At 42.9% G+C, this 20951-nt stretch overlaps 2 protein-coding genes and 1 pseudogene across 2 annotated transcripts; 2 read left to right on the top strand and 1 right to left on the bottom strand.

Moving 5' to 3' along the window:
* The first annotated feature begins 1470 nt into the window (after positions 1 to 1470).
* Positions 1471 to 3243, top strand: LOC148773408 (NACHT, LRR and PYD domains-containing protein 3-like; annotated as a pseudogene).
* A 3854-nt stretch (positions 3244 to 7097) lies between these two features.
* Positions 7098 to 9867, bottom strand: TEX13B (testis expressed 13B). The gene is made up of 3 exons (XM_055438440.1): positions 9409 to 9867; positions 8614 to 9296; positions 7098 to 7122 (listed from the first exon to the last, which is right to left on the bottom strand). The coding sequence occupies exons 1-3, from the start codon at positions 9865 to 9867 to the stop codon at positions 7098 to 7100; spliced, it is 1167 nt and encodes a 388-aa protein (XP_055294415.1).
* Positions 9868 to 10186: 319 nt separating this feature from the next.
* On the top strand, positions 10187 to 17626 carry LOC129564446 (NACHT, LRR and PYD domains-containing protein 3-like). Its single transcript, XM_088834290.1, has 5 exons — positions 10187 to 10253; positions 16445 to 16592; positions 16699 to 16869; positions 17166 to 17336; positions 17455 to 17626. Exons 1-5 carry the CDS (start codon positions 10187 to 10189, stop codon positions 17624 to 17626), a joined length of 729 nt encoding a protein of 242 aa, XP_088690416.1.
* The last annotated feature ends 3325 nt before the right edge of the window (positions 17627 to 20951 follow it).

Consider the following 20951-nt stretch of genomic DNA (forward strand, 5'->3'; position numbering starts at 1 on the left):
AAATGCTAGCTTGGATATTCACTTAATAGAAGTGAGAGCTTGATAATGGACTCCTTGAGTTATTTATTTTAGTTGCAGAAAGTTAAAAGCTATGTGGTATAGTATTTAAGCACATAGGCCATGGCCTCAGACAAACCTGAGTTTTAATTTAAGTCTCTGCCATTTACTTGCTTATGAATCTTGGACAAGTTACCCAGTGCTATAAGCAGAACTGGATACATATTTGTGGGGTATGGTGCAAAATGAAAAGGCAGAATTCCTTGTTCAAAAATTATTAAAAATTTCAGGATAGGAACAGCAGTGCATTACAGAAAGTATGGATTCTCTGAGCACAAGACCTAAGCACAGATCGCACACTTGTGAACATATAACCCTGGCTATAAGTTTTCAGTTTCCTCAACTGTAAAATGTGGATAATATCTACTTCATAGGATTATTATGATAATTAAATTTAAAATATAAAAATATATATATATATATATATATATACCAGTATAGTATTTGACACAGAATAGGGATAATAAATGACTTGTTTTGTAATTCAAAAACAAGCATTTATAGTCATTTTCAATAAATATTTAGTGTCTACCATGTTCTAGGCACCAGCTAGGTACTTAGGATACTATGATGAAGAAGACAGATAAGATCCCTGTTTTCATATAGATTAGTGGGAAGGACAGATAATGAAAAAAAAAGGAAACAAAACAATTGCAAATTGTGATAAGTGATACAAAGAGAAAACAGAGTCCTGGGAAAGGGTATAGTAGAGAGGATCTGCTTTAAATTGGGTGGTCAGAGAAGTCCTCTCCTAGCAAGTAATGTTTAAGATCTGAAGGATGAGAAGGGGATCTCCATGGGAAGAGCAGAAAAAAGTATTTTCCAGGCAGAGAGAATAGCTGGTGGAAAGGCCCTGGGAAAGGGAAAGAACATGGCATTTGTGAGAAGCTAAAGTAAGCCAGTATGGCTTTAGTAGAGAAACTAAGAATGAGAGTGATATAAAACAAGGCTAGGGAACAAAGATAGATAGGGCCCAGGTTGTTGATAAGGTAAGGATTTTGGATTTAATTTCAAGTGCAATGTAAATCTCTTAAAAGTTTTGGGCCAGGGCAATGACATGATGTGATTGATATTTTTAGATCATGTTGGCTGCTTGTTTGGAGAGGAGCTACTGATGGCAAGAGTAAATGAGTAGAAGGCTGTTTCACCAGTTTAGAAAAGATATAGTGCCTTGTACTTGGGTGGTATTTGAGGATGCGGTGATAAATAAATGGGTTGGAGGCTTGTTTTGGAGATATGAATGCTAGGCCTTGCTTATTGGATATGGAGGATTCAAAGGGGAAAAAGAAATAATGACTCCTGACATTTTTGTGAGAAACTGGGTGGCACCATTTAACCAAGACAAGGAGGGTTTCTTTTTTTTTCTGGGGAGGGGATAGTGGGAAGTGGAATAGAAATCAAGAGCTCAGATGCATGAAGTTTGAGGAGCCTTTGAAATATCTGAGTGGAGATGAAGGTGATGGTAGTATTAGTTATAGTTGTTGTTTGTATTGTTGTCTAGGATTCTGTGATTACTAACTCTTGGTGTCAGCTTGTTAGATTACCAGTAAGTATTTAGAAAACATCTAAAAGAAAAATACCTAAAAATAGGAGTCGATAGATATTATCATCATGGCAAACATATAGAGACAAGACTGCTTGTTGTAAAAAAAATCACTGTATATCAGAAAAGCCACCATGTGGAATTCCTCAACAAGATAAGTTTATTGAGATGGAACATGTGTTTGATCCTGCTGAAGAGGGTTCTATCTCATCCCAAACTGTGGTGCTTCAGGGATGTGCTGGGATTGGGAAAACAGCTGTAGTACATAAGTTCATGTTTGACTGGGCAGCGGGAGTGGTTACTCCAGGCAGATTTGACTATCTCATCTATGTCAACTGCTGAGAGATGGCCGTTTTGCTAACCTTAGTGGTGCTGAACTGATCAATAACACTTTTCAAGATACAGGTGGACCAATCATGGACATTATTCTTGTATATCCAGAGAAGCTTCTGTTCATTCTTGATGGATTTCCTGAGCTTCAGTACTCTGTCAGTGACCATGAAGAGGATCTTAGTACCAATCCCCTGAAAGGAAGCCAGTAGAGACTCTCTTACACAGTTTCATGTAGACAAAACTGTTCCCTGAATCCTCCCTCCTGATAACTTCCCATCCTACGAGCATGAAGAAGCTTCACTCTCTGTTAAAGCCACCTATCCAGAGATCCTGTGGTTTACAGATATTAATTTCTTGAGTCAGTTTTCAGGTGCTAATGCAGCAATGAGTGTCCTTTATGATCTGCGAGAAAATGAAAGCCTTGACTTTATGTCTTCTCTTCCCATCATCTCCTGGATGATCTGTAGAGTCCTGCAGTCACAGGAAGATGGAGGCAGGACTCTTACGAGGTCACATCAGACCATGACTGATACGTATCTTGTTTTACTTTTCCAAGTGTTTCAACACCCTTACAGGTATCTCGGTGTGGAAGGGACAAATTTGCTGGTGGGGCCTTTGCTCTTTGGCTGCAGAAGGACTACAGAACCAGCAGGTCCTATTTGAAGTCAGTGACCTCAGAAGACATGGGATAGGAGTATATGATACCAATTGCACTTTTCTCAATCACTTTTTGAAAAAAGTTGAAGAAGTTGTCGGTGTCTACACTTTCCTTCACTTCAGTTTCCAAGAGTTCCTGACTGCTGTGTTCTACACCCTGAAGAATGACAGCAGCTGGATGTTTTTTGATCAAGTGGGGAAAACATGGCAAGAAATCTTCCAACAGTACGGAAAAGGGTTTTCATCATTAACAATACAGTTCTTATTTGGCCTCTTACATAGAGGAAAGGAAAAGGCTGTGCAAACAACTTTTGGGAAAAAAGTGTCTCTAGGACCTTGAGAAGAGTTACTGAAGTGGACTGAGAAAGAAATAAAAGATAAATCTCATAGGTTAGATTGAGCTGATGGACTTGTTTCACTCTTTGTAAGAGACTCAAGAAGAAGAATATGCAAAAAGGATAATTAATGATTTAGGGTCAATTATATTGCTTCAACCTATGTATACAATAATGGACATTCTGCCTGTGTCATTCTGTGTGAAAAGCAGTCATAGTCACCTGTCAGTGTCTCTGAAGTGTCAGCACCTACTTGGATTTGAAGAGGAAGGTTGAGCTTCAGCATTCTTGCCACCAACGTTGGCACTTAATCAGTGAGTATATTAATGTCTTTTCACCAGTGTCTTGGCCTACAGAAATGATTGGCCTTCTTGTTTATTTCAAGTATTCAGGCACATGATCATTTCTAGCACTGTCAATAAATAAAATGAATTATCTTTGCTTTTCATACTGTATGTAAGTCAACACAATAAGGATTTCTTGAGTATCGCATATTGAACACTGGCCTAGGCAGACACTGAGGGAAGGCTAACATTTTTGAGCACTTACTACATGCCAGGCACTGTGCTAGCCACTGTGTGTGTCTAGTAGTCTTCATTGTCTCTTTGTGAAGGTGTTGTATAATTATAAAAGGTTATGAGCATATAAATCATTAAAGTTATAATTGAGCACTCTGCTATTTTGGTGTTGATGACTATTTTGGAAAAGGTTGTAAAGTTGAATTGGTCCTCACTCTTCTCTACATGTATTTCATCACTGAGGCCTCAAAAAGCTCCAGGTTGGTAAGGAACAGAGCTTACTCTATATATATTGCTATAAGGCACTCCTGTGTATATTGCTATGAAGCCTGAGTTCTTTCTGCCAAACTGACACCTATGTGGAGATTTGAGAGCTGGAGTTCAAAGAGGCTTAGATAAACCACTTACACAATATGTACTCTGTATACTGCAAAGTACAGCTCTACCTACTGACTCAAGAAAAAAGCCACTGGTCAAAGTCTGTTTTCAATACTTAGGTTAATATGGACAGTGCCTCTCTTTTAGTTGTGGGGTCAGGTGAAGGGTAGGGGACCTTGAGAAGGATGACAGTGGGCAGAAGGCTCAACTTGGAAAATGAGTAAACCCAAGTCTTTTCTCTGATAATTGTTAGTTCCTCAGTGGGCAGTAGCATAGAGATGGAATTGAGCACGGGGTATGTGTGTTTGTGGGAAGTGAGGGGGGCAGGGAGGTGCAGCAAGAGTTTGTGTTTGGGACCAGAAAGGAAGGGGTAGGAGAAGTTACCTGGACTTGGAATTATGAAAGACCTTGGCTACTGTGTCTTCATGAATTCATGACAGCTTCAATCTAACTGTATATTATAAAGTAAAATAATGGACAATATACACTGAGCACAATATACACAATATACAGTAAGCACTGATGGAAACAAAAAGGGGTTTTTGTTCATTTGGTGTTTCCAGAAAATCTGCCTTAGATGGAGTCCTCACCCCTCAACCCATTACCTTTATCAGAGGGCTTAAATTTTTTTCAAAATTTAACCAAATAAAATACCAAAAGCCCACAAAAACCTCTTCTTCAAGGCATGTTGACTAAGTGAGAGTGTACTGCAGTTGATCCTTGAACAACAAAGATTTGAACTGCACAGATTTTTTTCAATAAATGTGTACTACAGGATTGAGGCTGGTTGAATCCTCAGATGCAGAACCTCCGATATGGAGGGATAAGAAGGGCTCACTCGAAAGTTTTATGTGGACTTTCAACTGCAGGGTTGTGGTGCCCTTGATCCCCACATTGTTCAATGGTCAACTGTATTGAACTTTCCTAGCTCTCAATTATTGTCATTAATTCTTCTGAGTACTGACAGCCAAGAATCAGTTAGAGTGTACAGATAGCTTGAGCAAGTCACTTGACCTCTCGGAGCATCTGCAAAATGGTGATTACAATACCTGTCATTGGATTAAGGACAAGATAAAATAAACTGTGTGTAAAGTGCTTACCTCAGTGCCTGGGACACAGTACCATGACTTTGGAGTCAGACAGACCTGAATACTTCATTCTGTTTCCATTTGACTTTGGGCAAATTACTTTTTGTGCTTTGATTCCTTATCTGCAAAATGGGGTGTTAACTCCTAAGGTTTTTGTAAGTTAGTACTAAGATGGCAATAGAAGCCAAAATAAGCCTGTTACTTAAAATTTTGCTTTAATAATTTTATTTTTGCTTTCTCATCTTTTAGACCCTTCCAGCTACACAATTTACCAGTCTCTCCACTGCACTTGCTTTGCCAAGCACTGCATAATCCATACTGTAAAATTAAAGATCTGAAGTAAGTTGGACCTTGCTTTAAACTCTTAGGTATTTGCAGGTAATAACTGGATTGCTGCTAATTGTACTCCCATCTGATTGGACTTGAAAACAAAATATAACTGGCACTGAACTTCTTCATAGCAGAGCAGCAAATGAAAAGATACGCTACAAGCCTAGAAGGAGTAGGGAGTTAGGCAGAGATTTCTGCCAACGCTTTCTGCTTCTTCCCTTTTTGTATGTGTTGCTTTTTGCTAAAGCAAGTGGGTGTCAGGCTGTAATACCTAGGGGTTTGTGTCTGGTGCCCCTTCTGGACCTGCATTACTCCATCCCCTGCCTTTTCCTTCCAGACTCCCAGTCTTCCCTTTGGTTTCCTTTTCTCTCCCTCCATTCCTCACCCCCACCCTCCTCCTCAATTATTCCCCAAGTGCAATTGCTCAGAAGCACCCACCCCACACCCTGACTTTATATTCTCATTCACTCTCAGGTCCCCTTGTCTAGTCTGTCCACATCATAAACACACAAATAGGAGCCATCTTGGTTCCCCACCTCCTCCCCACACAGATTAGTGTCTGCTTTCCTTCCCTCTTGTCCCAGAGGAAAAGGTGGCCTTTCCAAACCCATCCAAGCCAGTAAATTCACTTTTTATTTTTTGTACTTTTGTGAGCATTTATTTTACTTAATACAACACAAAAGTATATAAAGATATAAAGGCTCTTCACCCTACTGCCCCATACCCCACCCAACCCCATATACCTACTTCTGCTTCCCATGCTTTAATCCTGATCCCACCACCCTCCCTAGTTAATAGCATGTTTGCTAAATGTCTTCCCAGACATCTTTCTTTTGCATATTCAAATATAAATCTATAGCATAAGGCACACATAAATCTGTAATATACATAGCATACACACACACAGAACTTAATGGGAGTTTTATTTCACACACAGAAACACAATGGCACTCATATTTTTTCATTTAATAGTACAGTGGACATGCCTCTAATACAGTATGCATGATCTACGTCACAGTCAAGGGTCCTTGAAAAACAGCCATACCTCAGTAACTGCACTTCCTCACTTCTGCTCACTCCTCAGTCCTTGCAATTGGGTTTCTGCCCATCCCCCCCCACCCAGATTGGCTTAAAGATCAGACGTGGCTAGATCCAATGAACACTTTTCCTCTCTTAAGTGTCCCAACCCTTGCAACTTTCTTCCCCCTGTTTCAACTACTCCCAAGTATTTCATTGCCTGCATGGTTCCCAATCAGTGCAGTTTTGCTGTCCAGTGGACATGTGGCAACATATAAAGATACTTTGGTTGTCAAGAGTTGTTTTGTGGTGGGGGGAGGTGCTACTGGCATCTAGTGGGTAGAGGCCAGGGATTGTGCCAAACATTGTACCAAACATCCTAGTATATTGGACAGCCTCTTGAAACAAAGAATTATCTAGCTTCAAATGTCAAAGAGTTCTGAGGTTTGGAAACAGTGCCTAAGATATAAACAAGGATATAAAAGAGCCCAAAGAAATTTCTGACAAGTGGAGGATAGAGATCTTGCCTTTAATTCTGATGACTGTTAACATCTGCTCTAACCAGATATAGCCCAAAGTCACATCCAGTTACTGCAGAGGTGTCCCAGATTATGACAGCTTCAGTATCTAGGTCCGCAGTTCCCAGGCGATGTCCAAGACTTCTCCATTTGTCTCAGTTTGATCCATCCTTCCATCTGTGGGCTAAAACATATATTTAGCTCCCCTCAACACAGCTTATAGGCATCAGATGGGGAGGTGCACACCATCCCCCCCTTCTACCCCAACCTTCTGGAAATTGATTTCCCATCAGGGTATGTTCTGTTATGCATTTCTGAATTTACTAGGAGCTTTGTAGCCAGACTCCCCTCCTACTGTAATCTGGTGATGGGGGGAGAAAATCTCAGGATGGCATCATCCTTTGTTCAGTGGTCTAGACCAGCAAACCCTCCAGGCACTATCAGTTGCTGACTCACCTTGGAAGTGGCACAAGTTTCTTGTTCAGATCTGCCTATCCCCTGTTGAAGTGGGGATTGGGGAGGATTCTCCTTTCATGAGGCTGGACGATAGCAGTCCTTGTCTGCAGCTGGTGCTGGTGTCCTCTACAAAGCCCTGAGGGATTCCCTTAGGGGTGGTGAATCTCTGCCCTGTTGTAAGTCCAAGGTTAACCTCAGGCCTGCTTTAATTGTTTCTCATGTAACTCTCTCAGAACATGAATGAGCTTCCTGTCCAGTTCATTCCTGGAGCCTTGGGATGCAGGAATCCCCACTACTCATCACTCCCTGATGCACCTCATGAGTCAGTTCCAACATCTTCTTTGATGGTTTACAGTTTGTGACTTCTCTTCTGGTATAAATTTCTGGCTTGGCAAAAATCTGGTTGCCCAGAATAAGAACTTGCTCAAGTTAGCTTAAAGAAAAGAGGACTGCTGTGGATTTTCACTCAGCAAAACTGCAGGAAGTGGAAAAATTGGTCAGGCCGTCACTCTCCATCTCTGGGGTCACAGGATCAACTCTTCTCTGCTTCTCTGTGCCTCTCTGCCCCCTGGGCCCTCATAGTGTCATTCTCTAAAAGACTCCTGGACTCTGTACACACAGTTCTGTTCACCCACAGCTAGGGCCAGGTCTCAGCTGTGGCCTCGGTGTTTATGACTCTGACCTTGACCCCGAGTCCCAGTGACCCACTGCTTCACTTCCCAACATCATCTGGGCTATGGAATCTGCCTCTGTTCAGATTCTCAGAATATTTGGCTCAGGATTAGTCAAATGTCCATTCCTGGTCCAATCATCTACAGCTTAGTGTGGGGGCAGGGGTAGGGAGTGGGAGTGTTATATACTGGCTGCCCAGGTCCAACAGATACTAAGGTTGGGAAAAAAATACAAACACAGAAGCTGCAGCAGTTCTGGGGTGTGGATACTCGCTCAGTCGTGTGTGACTTTTTTGCGACTCTGTGGACTGTAGCCTGGCAGGCTCCTCTGTCCAGAGAATTCTCTAGGCAAGAATACTGGAGTGGATTGCCAGTTCCTTCTCCAGACGATCTTCCTGACCCAGGGGATTGATCCAGGGTCTCCTGCACTGCAGGCATATTCCTTCTTGTCTGCAAGACCAGGTAAGCCCCTGGAACACAAAGGGGGTCAACGAGGGTGGGGGATGGAGTAGGAGTTGGGGAGGGTGTAGACTGTCAGTCTACTGACAATTTACACCCTCCCCAACTCCCACCCTCCTCCCCTAACCTCATTCTCCCTCTCTTCCCCTGACCCCACACCACCCAGCCCCCTCCCCCACCTTTCCCCCCTCTGGATATATTTTTGTTGTTTCATATTTCTGAATTCACTTGAGAGCTATGTAGTCAGATACACTTTCCACAGTGGAAACAACTTCCCCTAGGTGAAAAATTCACAGATTTACACCAAGGGCAGTCCCAATTCCTAAGCCTGCAAAATACTGGAAGTCTTAGCTGCTGAAGGGGATCAGAGTCACTCCTGTCTCCTTGAGGGTCTATTCCCTGGATCCCTCCATCAGACCACAAGCTAAAATCAGAGGCTCCCCACTGGGGAGATGTCTGAGATGAAGCTCCTGCTGTGAATGGTGCTTGTGGTGGAGATGTGGGTGGGGATGGTGTTGGTGCGTCCGGGAAGGGGGATAAGGGGCATGAGTATGAGTATGTGAATGAGGCAGGGAGCTGGACAGGAAGCGGTTCAGGTGAGACTGTTGCTTCAGGCTTGAGCATCCCAGAGAAAGAATACATGGCTGTTTCCACTGACCTGAAATCTCCCTCACTGTGCCCGCCAGAGGTGTAATTTTTCTGGTCTACAACTCCAAGAAGCTGCATAAGATCTACACTCAAATCTTCTGCCCCATCGGCAGCTTTCCCCCTCTCCGCATCCTCCTGTCTTCCTCCTCCTGTGGCTTCAGAAGCCTCAGCAGTAGTAGCAGTGGCCCCTGCCTCCTCCTCCTTTTCACTTGTTCCTTCTGTTCCAGCCCCACTGACAGTGGCCAGGCTTGGCCACTCTGCGACTGGCGCCTGGGCAGACCGAAGCCCCTGGAAAAAAGTAAGCAGAGTTGGGACCTACCCTGACATTGGGGGGTGGGGGGGGGCAGGGCAGCAGGACTGAATGGGCGTGGCGGGGCGGGGCGGGCGACGGTAATCTTACGGCCTTAAAGAGCTTCCACTTCAGGAGGTCCCGCTCTTTTTGCACTTCCGCCAGGCTGGCCTGGGTCAGCTGCAGCCGGAAGGCCGCCTCCTTGCGTTCCACCTCGTGCTGTGCCGTGAGCAACTTCATGTCTGAGGCCAACGCCTGTGCTGCCGACCTGTGCAGCCCGGCGAAGTCGTGAAGCCACTGCACCCTGTGCCCGTGTAACTGGCTCTGCTTGTGGGCGAAGCGCACGCCTAGGGCCAGGCTGCTCCAGGCACAGGCCTCTTTGGCCTGGATGGGCACCAGACGGTCCTCCAGGATGGCCCTGAGTTTGTCCTCCACGTTCTCCCAGGACAGAGACAGATTCTCAAGATAGAACTCAGGGCCTTTTGCATGCGTGGACATTCTCTCATTGATGAAAGCCATCACTTTGCCATGCCGGAACCCACTACTGAGGTCCTCAGAGTTCAAGGCCATGACGACTGAGTGCCTTTGGGGCTTGGCTGGCTCTGTGGGGATGAATCAATCAGTCCCCCTCCCCTCCCCCACCCCATGAATCTCCTCTTCTCCGCTTGCCTCCCCACCCCCCCCCCCCGCAACCTCGCCCCAGGACACCTCCCACCAAACCTCACCTCCTGGCCAGTGAGAGTACTGGCCAAACAAGACCGCTTACCACACCCAAAAGGTACCTCTCTCTCCCAGAGGGCGCCAAGGAAAGAAAAGCTCCGGCCTACCCTTCGAGGATTTTACCTTGGAATGTTCCAACTTCCAGAAACTACGAGGATGGGAGGGGTGCATGAAGAAGATTTTCTCCCCTTCCCCAGACATAAGGGAACCTCCTACAGTGTTGCAAGTCTTCGAAGGTGGGAAGAAACAGGAGTGGTCAGAAAAGACTCAGAACCAAGAACCAGAAGCGCTTGTAATCAAATACCAAAATTCTCAACTCCCCACCATAATGGTTTGTCCCACTCAGGGGCGGGACCTTCCTAGAGATGGAATATTCTGGAACAGGGAGCAGTAACCGTCTCTTAGTGGCCTCGGCTGCCCCCTGGAGGCAGGAAGTGGAACCTGACTACCGCCTCTTTCCGCATCACCTCAAATGGTCATAAATCCTGGCCATATCTATCCCCGAAACATGCTCGCTCGTGTCTTGAATTTGTTTACCTCCAGCGCTTACCACCTTGCCACCACCACCGTTCCCCCACTCCTCCCCCCTCCACCCCCCCCCTCCACCCCCCCCCCCCCCCCCCGCCTGCTGCCGTTGTGCACCAAGTTTGTCTTCTGCCGTACCCTGTCATAAGGATCTGGCTCTGGCTCTGTCTTTTTAAACTTCTGATGGTATTTCTAAGCCTACAAGATAAACCCGACAGCTCTCGGGTTGAGTACTACTTTACCACTTACTATACGGTGTGCTGTGACTGTCTGTTTTTAATCTATTGGCCTAAGATGAAGACTGAATGACAAAATCCATGTAAAGTAGTAATGTTTGCTATGGTCCCATTTTTGTAAATAGGTACTTCCCTAGTGGCTCAGATGGCAAAGCATCTGCCTACAATGCGGGAGACCTGGGTACGATCCCTGGGTCGGGAAGATCCTCTGGAGAAGGAAATGGCAACCCACTCCAGTACTCTTGCCTGGAAAATGCCATGGACAGAGGAGCCTAGTAGGCTACAGTACATGGGTTTGCAAAGAATTGGACACGACTGAGCAACTTCACTTTATTTTTGTAAAATGTGCAAATCCTCTGTGTGCGTGTGTGTGCACGCACGTACACGAGTGTGTGCACATGTGCAGGCGTGTGTGTGCGCATGCGCAGGCGCACACGCATACATATGTTTCTATGATCTTGGAGAAAGGAGTGGAAGCATATATATCACACTCTAAATGCTGATGGAGTTGGAGGGGAAGTTGAGAAAACGTTTTCTTTTCTTTAAAATCTTTCTGTGATTCCATTTGTTAGAGGGAAGATATAATGCTATTAATATAAGTATTCAGTTCAGTCACTCAGTTGTGTCTTACTCTCTGTGGCCCCATGGACTGCAGCACGCCAGGCTTCCCTGTCCATCACCAACTCCCGGAGTCTGCTCAAACTCACATCCATTGAGTAGGTAATGCCATCCACCATCTCATCCTCTGTCGTCCCCTTCTCCTTCTGCCTTCAGTCTTTCCAAACATCAGGGTCTTTTCTAGTGAGTCAGTTCTTCACATCAGGTGGGCAAAGTATTGGAGCTTCAGCTTTAGCATTAATCCTTCCAATGAATATTCAGAACTGATTGCCTTTAGGATTGACTGGTTGGATTGACTGGTTGGATCTACTTGCAGTCCAAGGGACTCTCTCAAGCGTCTTCTCCAGCACCATAATTGAAAAGCATCAATTATTGGGGCGCTCAGCTTTCTTTATAGTCCACCTCTCACATCCATACATGACTGCTGGAAAAACCACAGTTTTGTCTAGATGGACCTTTGTTGGCAAAGTAATGTCTCTGCTTTTTAATATGCTGTCTAGGTTGGCTATAGCTTTTCTTCTGAGGAGCAAGTGTCTTATAAGTATGCATGCATTTAAAATCTGGAAAGTTACATACCAAAGTTTTAAGAGTGGTTATCTTTGGGTGGTAAGGATACAGTACTTTCTCAAAAATTTTTATTGTTTATATTTTTCTCTATTGTAAATTTTGTAAAATTATGTTTTTCAAATTTCTTAAACTAATTTCTTAAATACTAGAAAGTAAGTGTCTCCCTATAATTCAACCCTTCACACCTACCTGGAAGATAACCATTGTTAACAGTTTGATATGTATCTTCCAATGTTATAAAGCAGCCCATAGCAAGTAATTGACGGTTTCTCAACTGAAGCCTCCCTTCTCTTGCCTCCTGGCTTTTGCACAGGCTGCTTCATGAACAGGTTGTTCCTCAGCGCCTCCTGCTCTAACTACTCCCATTCTCCTCATCCACCTAATTGCTGTTCAATTTTTATTACCCTTTCAAGCAGAACTAAAGTATTTGCTCCTCTTATAAGTATTTCTTGGTCCTCCAACCCTCTCCCACAGGCTAGGCTGGATTGTGCCACTTTTCTGTGTCTCCATGGTGCCTTGTGCATACCACTTGCAGTACTTTCCACACTGTATTATAATTCATGATTTTCTAAATGTTTTCCCCTTTAACTTGGCATTCCTTGAGGGCAGAGTCTGGGCTGGGTCTTAATTATTTCTGTGTTTTCACATCTAGCACAGTGGTTAGCACCTAATAAATTAATTGCTGAATGAATTGAAATAATTCATTACATAAGTGATGAAGCAAACAAGTACCTTTATAGCGAGTTCTATTTTCTCCTCTGAAATGCTTTTTCTCCACACAGTCGGATTTTTTGCCACCTCACAGCCTCTTATGGAAGAGACCTTGCCTTAGTATTTGAAACTAACCAGTATCTGACATATTTGGGATTTGTGAAAAATACCCTGGAAGATTCTGGAATGAAGCTTCTGTGTGAAGGATTAAAACAGCCAAACTGTATCTTATAGACATTGAAGTAACTGAGAGCAGGAGAATTTGTTGTTTGTGTTCATGTAATTTTTTTGGTCAGTTTCTTTTGTTTAGGGGGAGAACATAAATAAAGTAATGAGGTCATTCTTCTGTTCTCTAAAAGTTGTACCTTTACAACCTTTAGAGATATGCCTTATCTCTCCTGCTTCTTGTGGTGCACTAGCAACTGTTCACAGCACCAGTCAGTGGCTCACTGAGCTGGTATTTAGTGAAACAAAACTTGAAGCTTTGGCTTTGAAATTGCTCTGTGAAGGCTTAAAACATCCAAATTGCAAACTACAGAAGTTCAAGTAAGTTGTCACTATTAGTTTTCATACTGCAAGAAAAAATTTATAAATATCCAGCTCAAGATGGATGTTGTATAATCAAAACACGTTTCAAGGAGTCATGGAGAGGAAGAACAGTGAAAGTAGCAATAACGTTAATGTCAATAATGAAAACTCACAGAGCAATTACTTTGTCCTAAGCATTGTGCTGAGTGCTTTGATTTCCTTTAATGTGTACAACAGCTTTGCAAGATTCAGATTACTGTCCCCATTTTAGCAGATGAGGAAATAGAAACCCAATAGTATTAGGCTAAATAACATGACAGAGACACAATAAGAAACCCAGATATGTCTGACAGCACAGTCCACATGCATGTGTAGTAAGTCACTTCCGTAATGTCCGACTCTTTGCAACCCTATGGACTGTAGCCCACCAAGCTCCTCTGTCCGTGGGATTCTTCAGGGAAGAATACTAGAGTGGGTTGCCATAACCTTCTCCAGGAGATCTTCCCAACCCAGGGATCAAACCCACATCTTACATCTCCTGCATTGGCAAGTACATTCTTTACCACTAGTACCACCTGGGAAGCCCAAAGTCCATGTAATAACTTTGATGAAAGATTTACCACATATATACCTTCTTTTCTGAAGAACCCTGACTAATTAGGGGTCTTCAAAGAAACAGAGAGGTAAAATGTGTATAAACATATAGAGAGATTTACTTGAAGGAATTGGTGCTCTCTCAGATTATGGCAGCTGGCAGGTTCAGTATCTGCAGGGTAGGCCAGCAGACTGGAGACACAGGAGAGCTAGTGCTGTACTGCAAGTCAAAATGCAGTCTGCTGGCAGAATTCTCTCTTCCTAGGAGGTCAGTCTTTTCTATTAAACTTTCAACTGATTGGATGAGCCTCAGCCACGTTATGGAGGGTAAATTACTTTACTCAATGTGTGCTGATTTACATGTTAATCTCATTTAAAAAGTACCTTCACAGAAACTTTTAGAATAATGTTTGACCAAAAATCTGGGTACCTTGACATAGGCAACTTGATACATAAAATTAACAATCACGGTGTATATTTGGATTTTTCTATTGTAAAAGCTCTTAAGCATTAAAGCTTGCTAAATCCACTTTGAAATTAATTTTTAATTTAAAATACTTCTATTTAAAATTTCTAAATTGGGACAATATATATACATGATGTCTTTATAAGCCCTCTTCAAGATTGAGTTTGGAGCCTGGTAACTCAAGAGAAAAATTGAAGAGTCAGATGTTGTAGTGTATACCATAGAAATTCTTGAAAGTGATAGCAGAGAAAGTTGATGGGAAACAGTTTAAGGAATTGGACTGCTTAATATGGAGAGACAAAGATCAAGAAGACAGGAAGGTCAGTAAAAACCACTTTTTGTGCCCAAGAAGAAATATTATATGGATGATGATAATGGGCTAGGTCTCTCTAAGGATGGCAAATTATTAATTATTGGCTCAGATGGTAAAGCATCTGCCTAAAATGTGGGAGACCTGGGTTCAATCCCTGGGTCGGGAAGAACCTCTGGAGAAGGAAATGGCTACCCACTCCAGTACTCTTGCCTGAAAAATCTCATGGATGGAAAAGCCTGGTAAGCTACAGTCCATGGGGTCGCAAAGAGTTGGAAACGACTGAGCGACTTCACCTTCACCTTAATGAACTTATAGATGAGAGGAAAGGAAAGATCTTTTGACTGTATTAAGGATGATTATAGCATTTTCCCCTGTAATTTGAAAGAAGATGTGAGAGTGATAAAATTCATGCTGGGAATTAAAGTGAGATTAGGTCATTTGATATTTCCTCCCAATTCTTTTCTTTTTGGTGGCAGTCAACATTTATTGAGTTCTCACTGGGGCATATAGTGTTGTGGGGGCAATGTACAAATCCCCATCATAGGTAAAAGGGGGCTCTGACATATTCAAGGTTGGGGATCTCATATGGGTGGGCCTTATTTTCTTTTGTCATGATGTTTTGCAGGTAGGGAATGAGTGGCCAATTCTGTGTCTTTCTTTTTTTCCAGGTTGTCTGCTAGTTTTCTCCCTGGAAGCTCAGAGACTATTGGCAGATATCTTGCCTCTGTTCTCATTTGCAATCCAAACCTCACTGAGCTGGACTTGAGTGAAAATCCCCTGGGGGACACAGGGGTGAAGTATCTCTGTGAGGGTCGCAGACATTCGAACTGTAAGGTGGAGAAGCAAGAGTAAGTTTTTAGAATTATTTGCTGTCCTCTTACAACTACTGAAATTGTTGAATGCCTGCTCTGAGGCAGGATCTATGCTTGGTGCTTGCCAGAAGTTATTTCACATAATTCATTCCTTGAAATAACTATATAGGGTGGGTATTCTTAGCCCCATTGTACAGATGAGGAAACTTTGAGGATTGGGGGGAATGTGACTTGTCCAACGTCACACCACTAAAAAGTAGTATAGTCAGGGACTTCCTTGGTTGGTCCAGTGGTTAAGAATCTGCCTTGAAACGCAGGGGCACAGATTCTATCCCTGGTCCAAGAAGATCCCACATACCATGGGAAACTAAGCCTGCGTGCCACAGCTACTGAAACCCAAGTGCTCTAGAGCCCATGCTCCACAACAAGAGAGGTTACTACAATGAGAAGCCCGTGCACCGCAACTAGAGAGTATCCTCCTACTGTCTGCAACTAGAGAAAGCCCTCATGCAGCAACAAAGACCCAGCACAGCCAAAAATAAATAAATAAATATTTAAAAAGTGGTATAATCAAGATGTGATTCCAAAATCTATCTTATCCATATCCCATGCTCTTTCCAGTATTCAACATCCTGTGTGTTTGCAGGAGTGATGCTAATTAAATAATAACTCTATAAAGAATACTACTATGTGTCCAACACTGGGCTAGATGTGAATCGATTTATCAAGAGGATAGCAAGTGATAAGACTGCCCTTAAAGACACATAGATATGAAACAGAGAGCAACACAGTTGATTGTGTAATCAAGTGCCTAACGCTATAGGCACTTGATCATTCAGAAATGTCAGATGAGCCCAGGGAAAGAGAGGAGGTCACTGTGAGCTGGAGACCTCAGGAAGAGACTGTGTAGGTGGTGGGCCAAGAGCTAGAACTTGAAGGATGGCTAGGACTTAGCTAAATGAGGAGGCTGGGAGAACATTCCCAGGAAGTTCCATGACAGCAGTAGCTGAGTTTTCTTCTTTGTCTCTGGGTAACTTGAACACATGTTACTTGACAGATGCAAGCTGTGTGGATCTCTCTTCTTTCTTGCAAGTGAGTCAGACTTTAAAAGAGCTGTTTGTGTTTGCCAATTCCCTGAGGTACACAGGAGTACAGCATCTCTGTGAAGGTCTGTGTCATGTGAATGATATAATCAAGAATCTTGTGTAAGTGTCTGCTCATCCTTGTCCTTCTCATGGGCATTGCATTTGAGATTCAGTGGGACTCTTGCTGCCATGGTTAACAACAACATTGGTGTCCCCATACCTGCAGGCTTTCTGAATGTTCCCTCTCTCCAGCTTGTTGTGAGTCCCTCGCCCAAGTCCTAAGCTCTATCCAGAGCCTGACAAGGCTGCTTCTAATTAATAACAAAATTGAAGATTTGGGACTGAAATTGCTGTGTGAAGGATTAAAACAGCCTGACTGTCAGTTAAAGGATATGGTGTAAGTATCGTAGATAATAGCCACAGGCAGAGTTCCTTGATGTTTGAGCAGCTCCCCAAATTAAATGATTTTTTCTGGCCTGGTGATACAATCTCCAGTGAAACATATGACGACTTGATAATTTAGGGGGAATAAATCTTCCTCTCTCCACAATCTCTGCTTGGCCCTGGCCCAAGGGATTTTTTTACATGACAAACTGATTTTCTAATGTATTTTTCTAGTGTATAAACCCAATATCTAAAGTAATCCAATCCTGGTGAAATTATACCAGCCTTATCTATCTTACTTCCTGGCAGACTGTGGACTTGTCACCTAAGTGGAGAGTGTTGTCAGGATTCATGCAATGCACTGTACACCAATGAACACCTGAGAGTCCTTGAACTCAGTGACAATGCCTTAGGGGCTGGAGGCATGCAGGTGCTCTGTGAAGGGCTGAAACACCCCTCCTGCAAGCTACAGACGTTGTGGTAAGTTCACAGAGACTCTTTGTCCACTGGGCTCTTGTTCCAGCTGTGTATGAAATGGAAGGTCATTATGGAACTTGGGGTAAACCGATTTTTTTCTTGAATCCCCAATTCCCCATAGGCTAGCAGAATATCATTTCACAGATGCATGCTGTGGAGCCCTCACCTCTGTCCTCAGCAGAAATGAGAACCTAACATTGCTAGACTTAAGTGGAAATCACCTTAAGGATTTTGGAGTTCAAATGCTGTGTGATGCACTGCTTCATCCCATAAGTAAACTACAAACATTCTAGTAAGTTATAGTGGTGGGGGAAGTGGGAGGGAGGGGGTCAGGACAGGCATGCTGGTTTGGTCATAGCCACTGCAGTGAGAAAAGAGAAGAACTGAGGACAGACCATGCCTAGGCAAAATATCAAGGTAAGTGAAATAGGCCTTCTCCTTGGACACAGGCAAGGAGAAAGGTAAAGAACAGATAGTCCTAGATGTCATTGGTAAGAAAAGAAATACGGTGTAGGAAAAAGAGCACCGAATTCACATTCTGCTATGTCTGCCTTATGTACTAGATCTGGCATCTGCTAACTATGTGACCATTCTTACTTTACCTTCCTGAACTTTATCATCTTTATCTATAAAATGGGGCCAACATGAGTAGTACCTGACTACCTGGTGTTAGCATGGAGATTGCATGAAGCAAGACATTAATTATGAATGTGCAACCCTGGCACATAGGAGGTACTCCATAAATATTAGACCCTTTCCCTTCTTCTAATACCTAATAGAGGGCTTGTGGTTTACATTTTGAGAGCTTTTAAGATGCAGGGGGATAAAGCTATTACAGAATTATAATTATAGAAAGTGGAGGTCATCACCCTTTCAGGTCAGTGTCCATCTGCCAGCTCAGCAGGCTGGCATAACACACAAAGTAATTCTTAATTATGATATAGCTATTCTTTTTTGGCAGCTAACCAGTGGCCAAATGACCATTTATTTCTGTCATTCAGAACTGGAACACAGAATGGGAAATAACAGCTGAGTGCAAAAATTCCACATTCCAAAGCCAATTTGATGGATTGAAACATAAATGAAAACAGCATAAAGGCCTGATTACAAGTCTGGCTGAAACAGAAGCTAGTTCTCTACTAGCAACGTGAAGTCTGTTTGACTCCAGAGTGTAGTGATTACTGACTAGGAAGAGGGAATTATTCACAACATAATAAACCTCAGGGATTTAGGGATCTCCATGGTGTCTTTCTCAGAAAAAAGGTGACTGGAGTCTATATTGTCAGCAATTTGAAATAAACTCAACAATCAATCCTAATGTTTCTTTAAAGTAATTTAATGTGGTAGCACTCTATATTATGTAAGCTTCAGCAAAGGTCCTAAATGATGTCATGGATAAATTATTTTGAGATGGTACATGCTATTATTTATTTATTTTTTATTATAAATTGTTGCACTGTTTCCTGTCTCTCTCACTCTTTGTCTTAACCAATCTACTTCCACTGTGTTTTCAGGCCAACCTTCAAACCCTTATAACTTGTCCATCTATTATAAGTTGATAGCAGTGTGCAGTAATAGCTCAAAATACAAAATAAAGGATACACGTTCACAGAATAAACACCATACACTGACCTCAAATTTTAAACATTAAAGTGTATATAAACAGACAACACTGAAATCAGTAGAAATATATACTTACCCAAGTAAGGTGAGAGGAAACTGTTGATCATTTAATGTGGTAGGCTAGATAGGGGATAAGCCCAGGAGAGCCTCCTAAAAGGGGAGTCCTGTCTGGAAATTGTAAAGACTGAATGAAGAAGTTTGCTTTCTAAGAACTGCTTGAGTGTGAGGTCTGAATTTATTTCTCATTGTATCTTCCCCTGTAAACTTTTTTAGCTCAGTGCTTTGCATTTAGTAAATAGATATAAGAAGCCAGTTATTAATTTTGAGCATCTGAGGGCAAGGCAAGGAAACAGTTAATGATGTGTTCAATACAGACTAGGTGTCCAGACATTCAGAAGATTGAGGGGAAAAAAGAGGTTGTGGCCTCAGAGTTACCATGCTTACCTTCACTCATTCTGCAAGCATTTGCTGAATATCTACTATGTGCTAGGCAAATGTGCCAGGTGCTAAGAGACAAGAATGAATAACTGGAGACTTGATTTGTACTCTTCTGGGACCGTAGACTTAGTGGTAGAGACAGACACATGAACTGATTAATGCAATAGGGTAATTATGAGATCTTAAGGGAACCATGGCAGGGGACAACTCACCCAGCTCAGAAGGCTCAGGACTATAGCCAGGGAAATGGGGGTAACTATGGAGAAGGGTAAGTCCATACTCAGGAGCTAGCATGAGCAAAGGTAGATAATAAACAGCATATTTTATAGTACTTGATAGGAATACAGTGGGAAACCTCTAGGAAGTTTGCTATTATGGGAACATAAATAAGTGCAAAGCAGAATGTGTCAAGAAATGAAACTGAGGATGTAAGCAAGGCTTTGTATTCCATGTGTGATTAGTAAGATATGTTTACAGGATTCTGGGTACAGATTCAGCTGTCACTCTTCTCTCTCACATATCTGAGTGTAGTACATTTGAGGGCCTTCCCTCACCTTTCCAAAACTGGTCCCGAAAATGGAGTTACTTTTGCTTCCAAAGTTGGTTGGGAAATCAGTCCACTGCTGGTGCTCTTTCTTACTGCCACGTGGGGCTCATCTTGAGGACTGATCCTTCCCAATCCCACAGAAGCTTGGTGACTTGACAGTGTTGTTCTGACTGATGTGGATCCCTCCCAGCCCTGCAGTGCCATTATATCTGGACTCCTAGATTACATATATTTTAGTCTTCACCCAAATGTGCATTCATTGTTCTCTAAAATACCATATGTGTCAGAAGGTCTGGGTCTAGAAGAGCTCCTTACATCAGCCACAGGTATATATGTGTGAAGCCAGTACTTGCCCACAAAATTGTAAGCCCATAAGTTGAGGCAGGAGCCCCACTTAAGCCCTTTTCTTTCTTCAAGATATTTTATTTTTGGTGCCTTGGTGCCTTTCCCAGGCACTGGGCCTTGGATAAAGGACCCCCAAATCACCCTGACACATGTTTTTAATTCTAAATTTGGAAAGAAGGGGTTCAGAGTAGGTGGTCTCATTAGTCTCAGGAGACCTCCAGGCTTCCTAAGCATATTGGCCTGCCTCTCCTCCAGCAGTGAGTTGTACATGTCAGGAGGTAAGACCACTTTTGCTAAGTCACTCAAAAAATTCTAAAGGTCTTGTTACACTTCCATGGCATTAAATGTTTACTTACCCTACAATTGCATAACTAGCAGAGCTACTCATTTGCCTTTGCTAGGTAAAGATTAGGTTCTATCCATTAAAAACTAAAATCTGTACCTCACTACACACTTGAAAGAGTTTATACCTTCTTTTGTAGTCTGCTGCTGCTGCTAAGTTGCTTCAGTCGTGTCCGACTCTGTGTGACCCGATAGACGGCAGCCCACCAGGCTCCCCTGTCCCTGGGATTCTCCAGGCAAGAACACTGGAGTGAGTTGCCATTTCCTTCTCGCATGCATGAAAGTGAAAAGTGAAAGTGAAGTCGCTCAGTCATGTCCAACTC

Source organism: Moschus berezovskii, chromosome X (genome assembly GCF_049115385.1).
Source record: "Moschus berezovskii isolate FMDL1 chromosome X, NW_MosBer_1.0, whole genome shotgun sequence".
In the NCBI taxonomy this organism is placed as follows: domain Eukaryota; kingdom Metazoa; phylum Chordata; class Mammalia; order Artiodactyla; family Moschidae; genus Moschus; species Moschus berezovskii.

Excerpts from the sequence above, each read along its gene's own strand:
- TEX13B (XM_055438440.1), bottom strand. The coding sequence starts at position 9,867 with ATGGCCTTGAACTCTGAGGACCTCAGTAGTGGGTTCCGGCATGGCAAA. Across the intron at positions 9,297-9,408 it reads AGTGGAAGCTCTTTAAGGCC|GGGCTTCGGTCTGCCCAGGC; the intron begins GTAAGATTACCG and ends ACTTTTTTCCAG. Across the intron at positions 7,123-8,613 it reads AGTTGTTTCCACTGTGGAAA|GGGAGTCTGGCTACAAAGCT; the intron begins GTGTATCTGACT and ends TTACAGTAGGAG.
- LOC129564446 (XM_088834290.1), top strand. The coding sequence starts at position 10,187 with ATGAAGAAGATTTTCTCCCCTTCCCCAGACATAAGGGAACCTCCTACA. Across the intron at positions 16,870-17,165 it reads TGTCAGTTAAAGGATATGGT|ACTGTGGACTTGTCACCTAA; the intron begins GTAAGTATCGTA and ends ACTTCCTGGCAG. Across the intron at positions 17,337-17,454 it reads TGCAAGCTACAGACGTTGTG|GCTAGCAGAATATCATTTCA; the intron begins GTAAGTTCACAG and ends AATTCCCCATAG.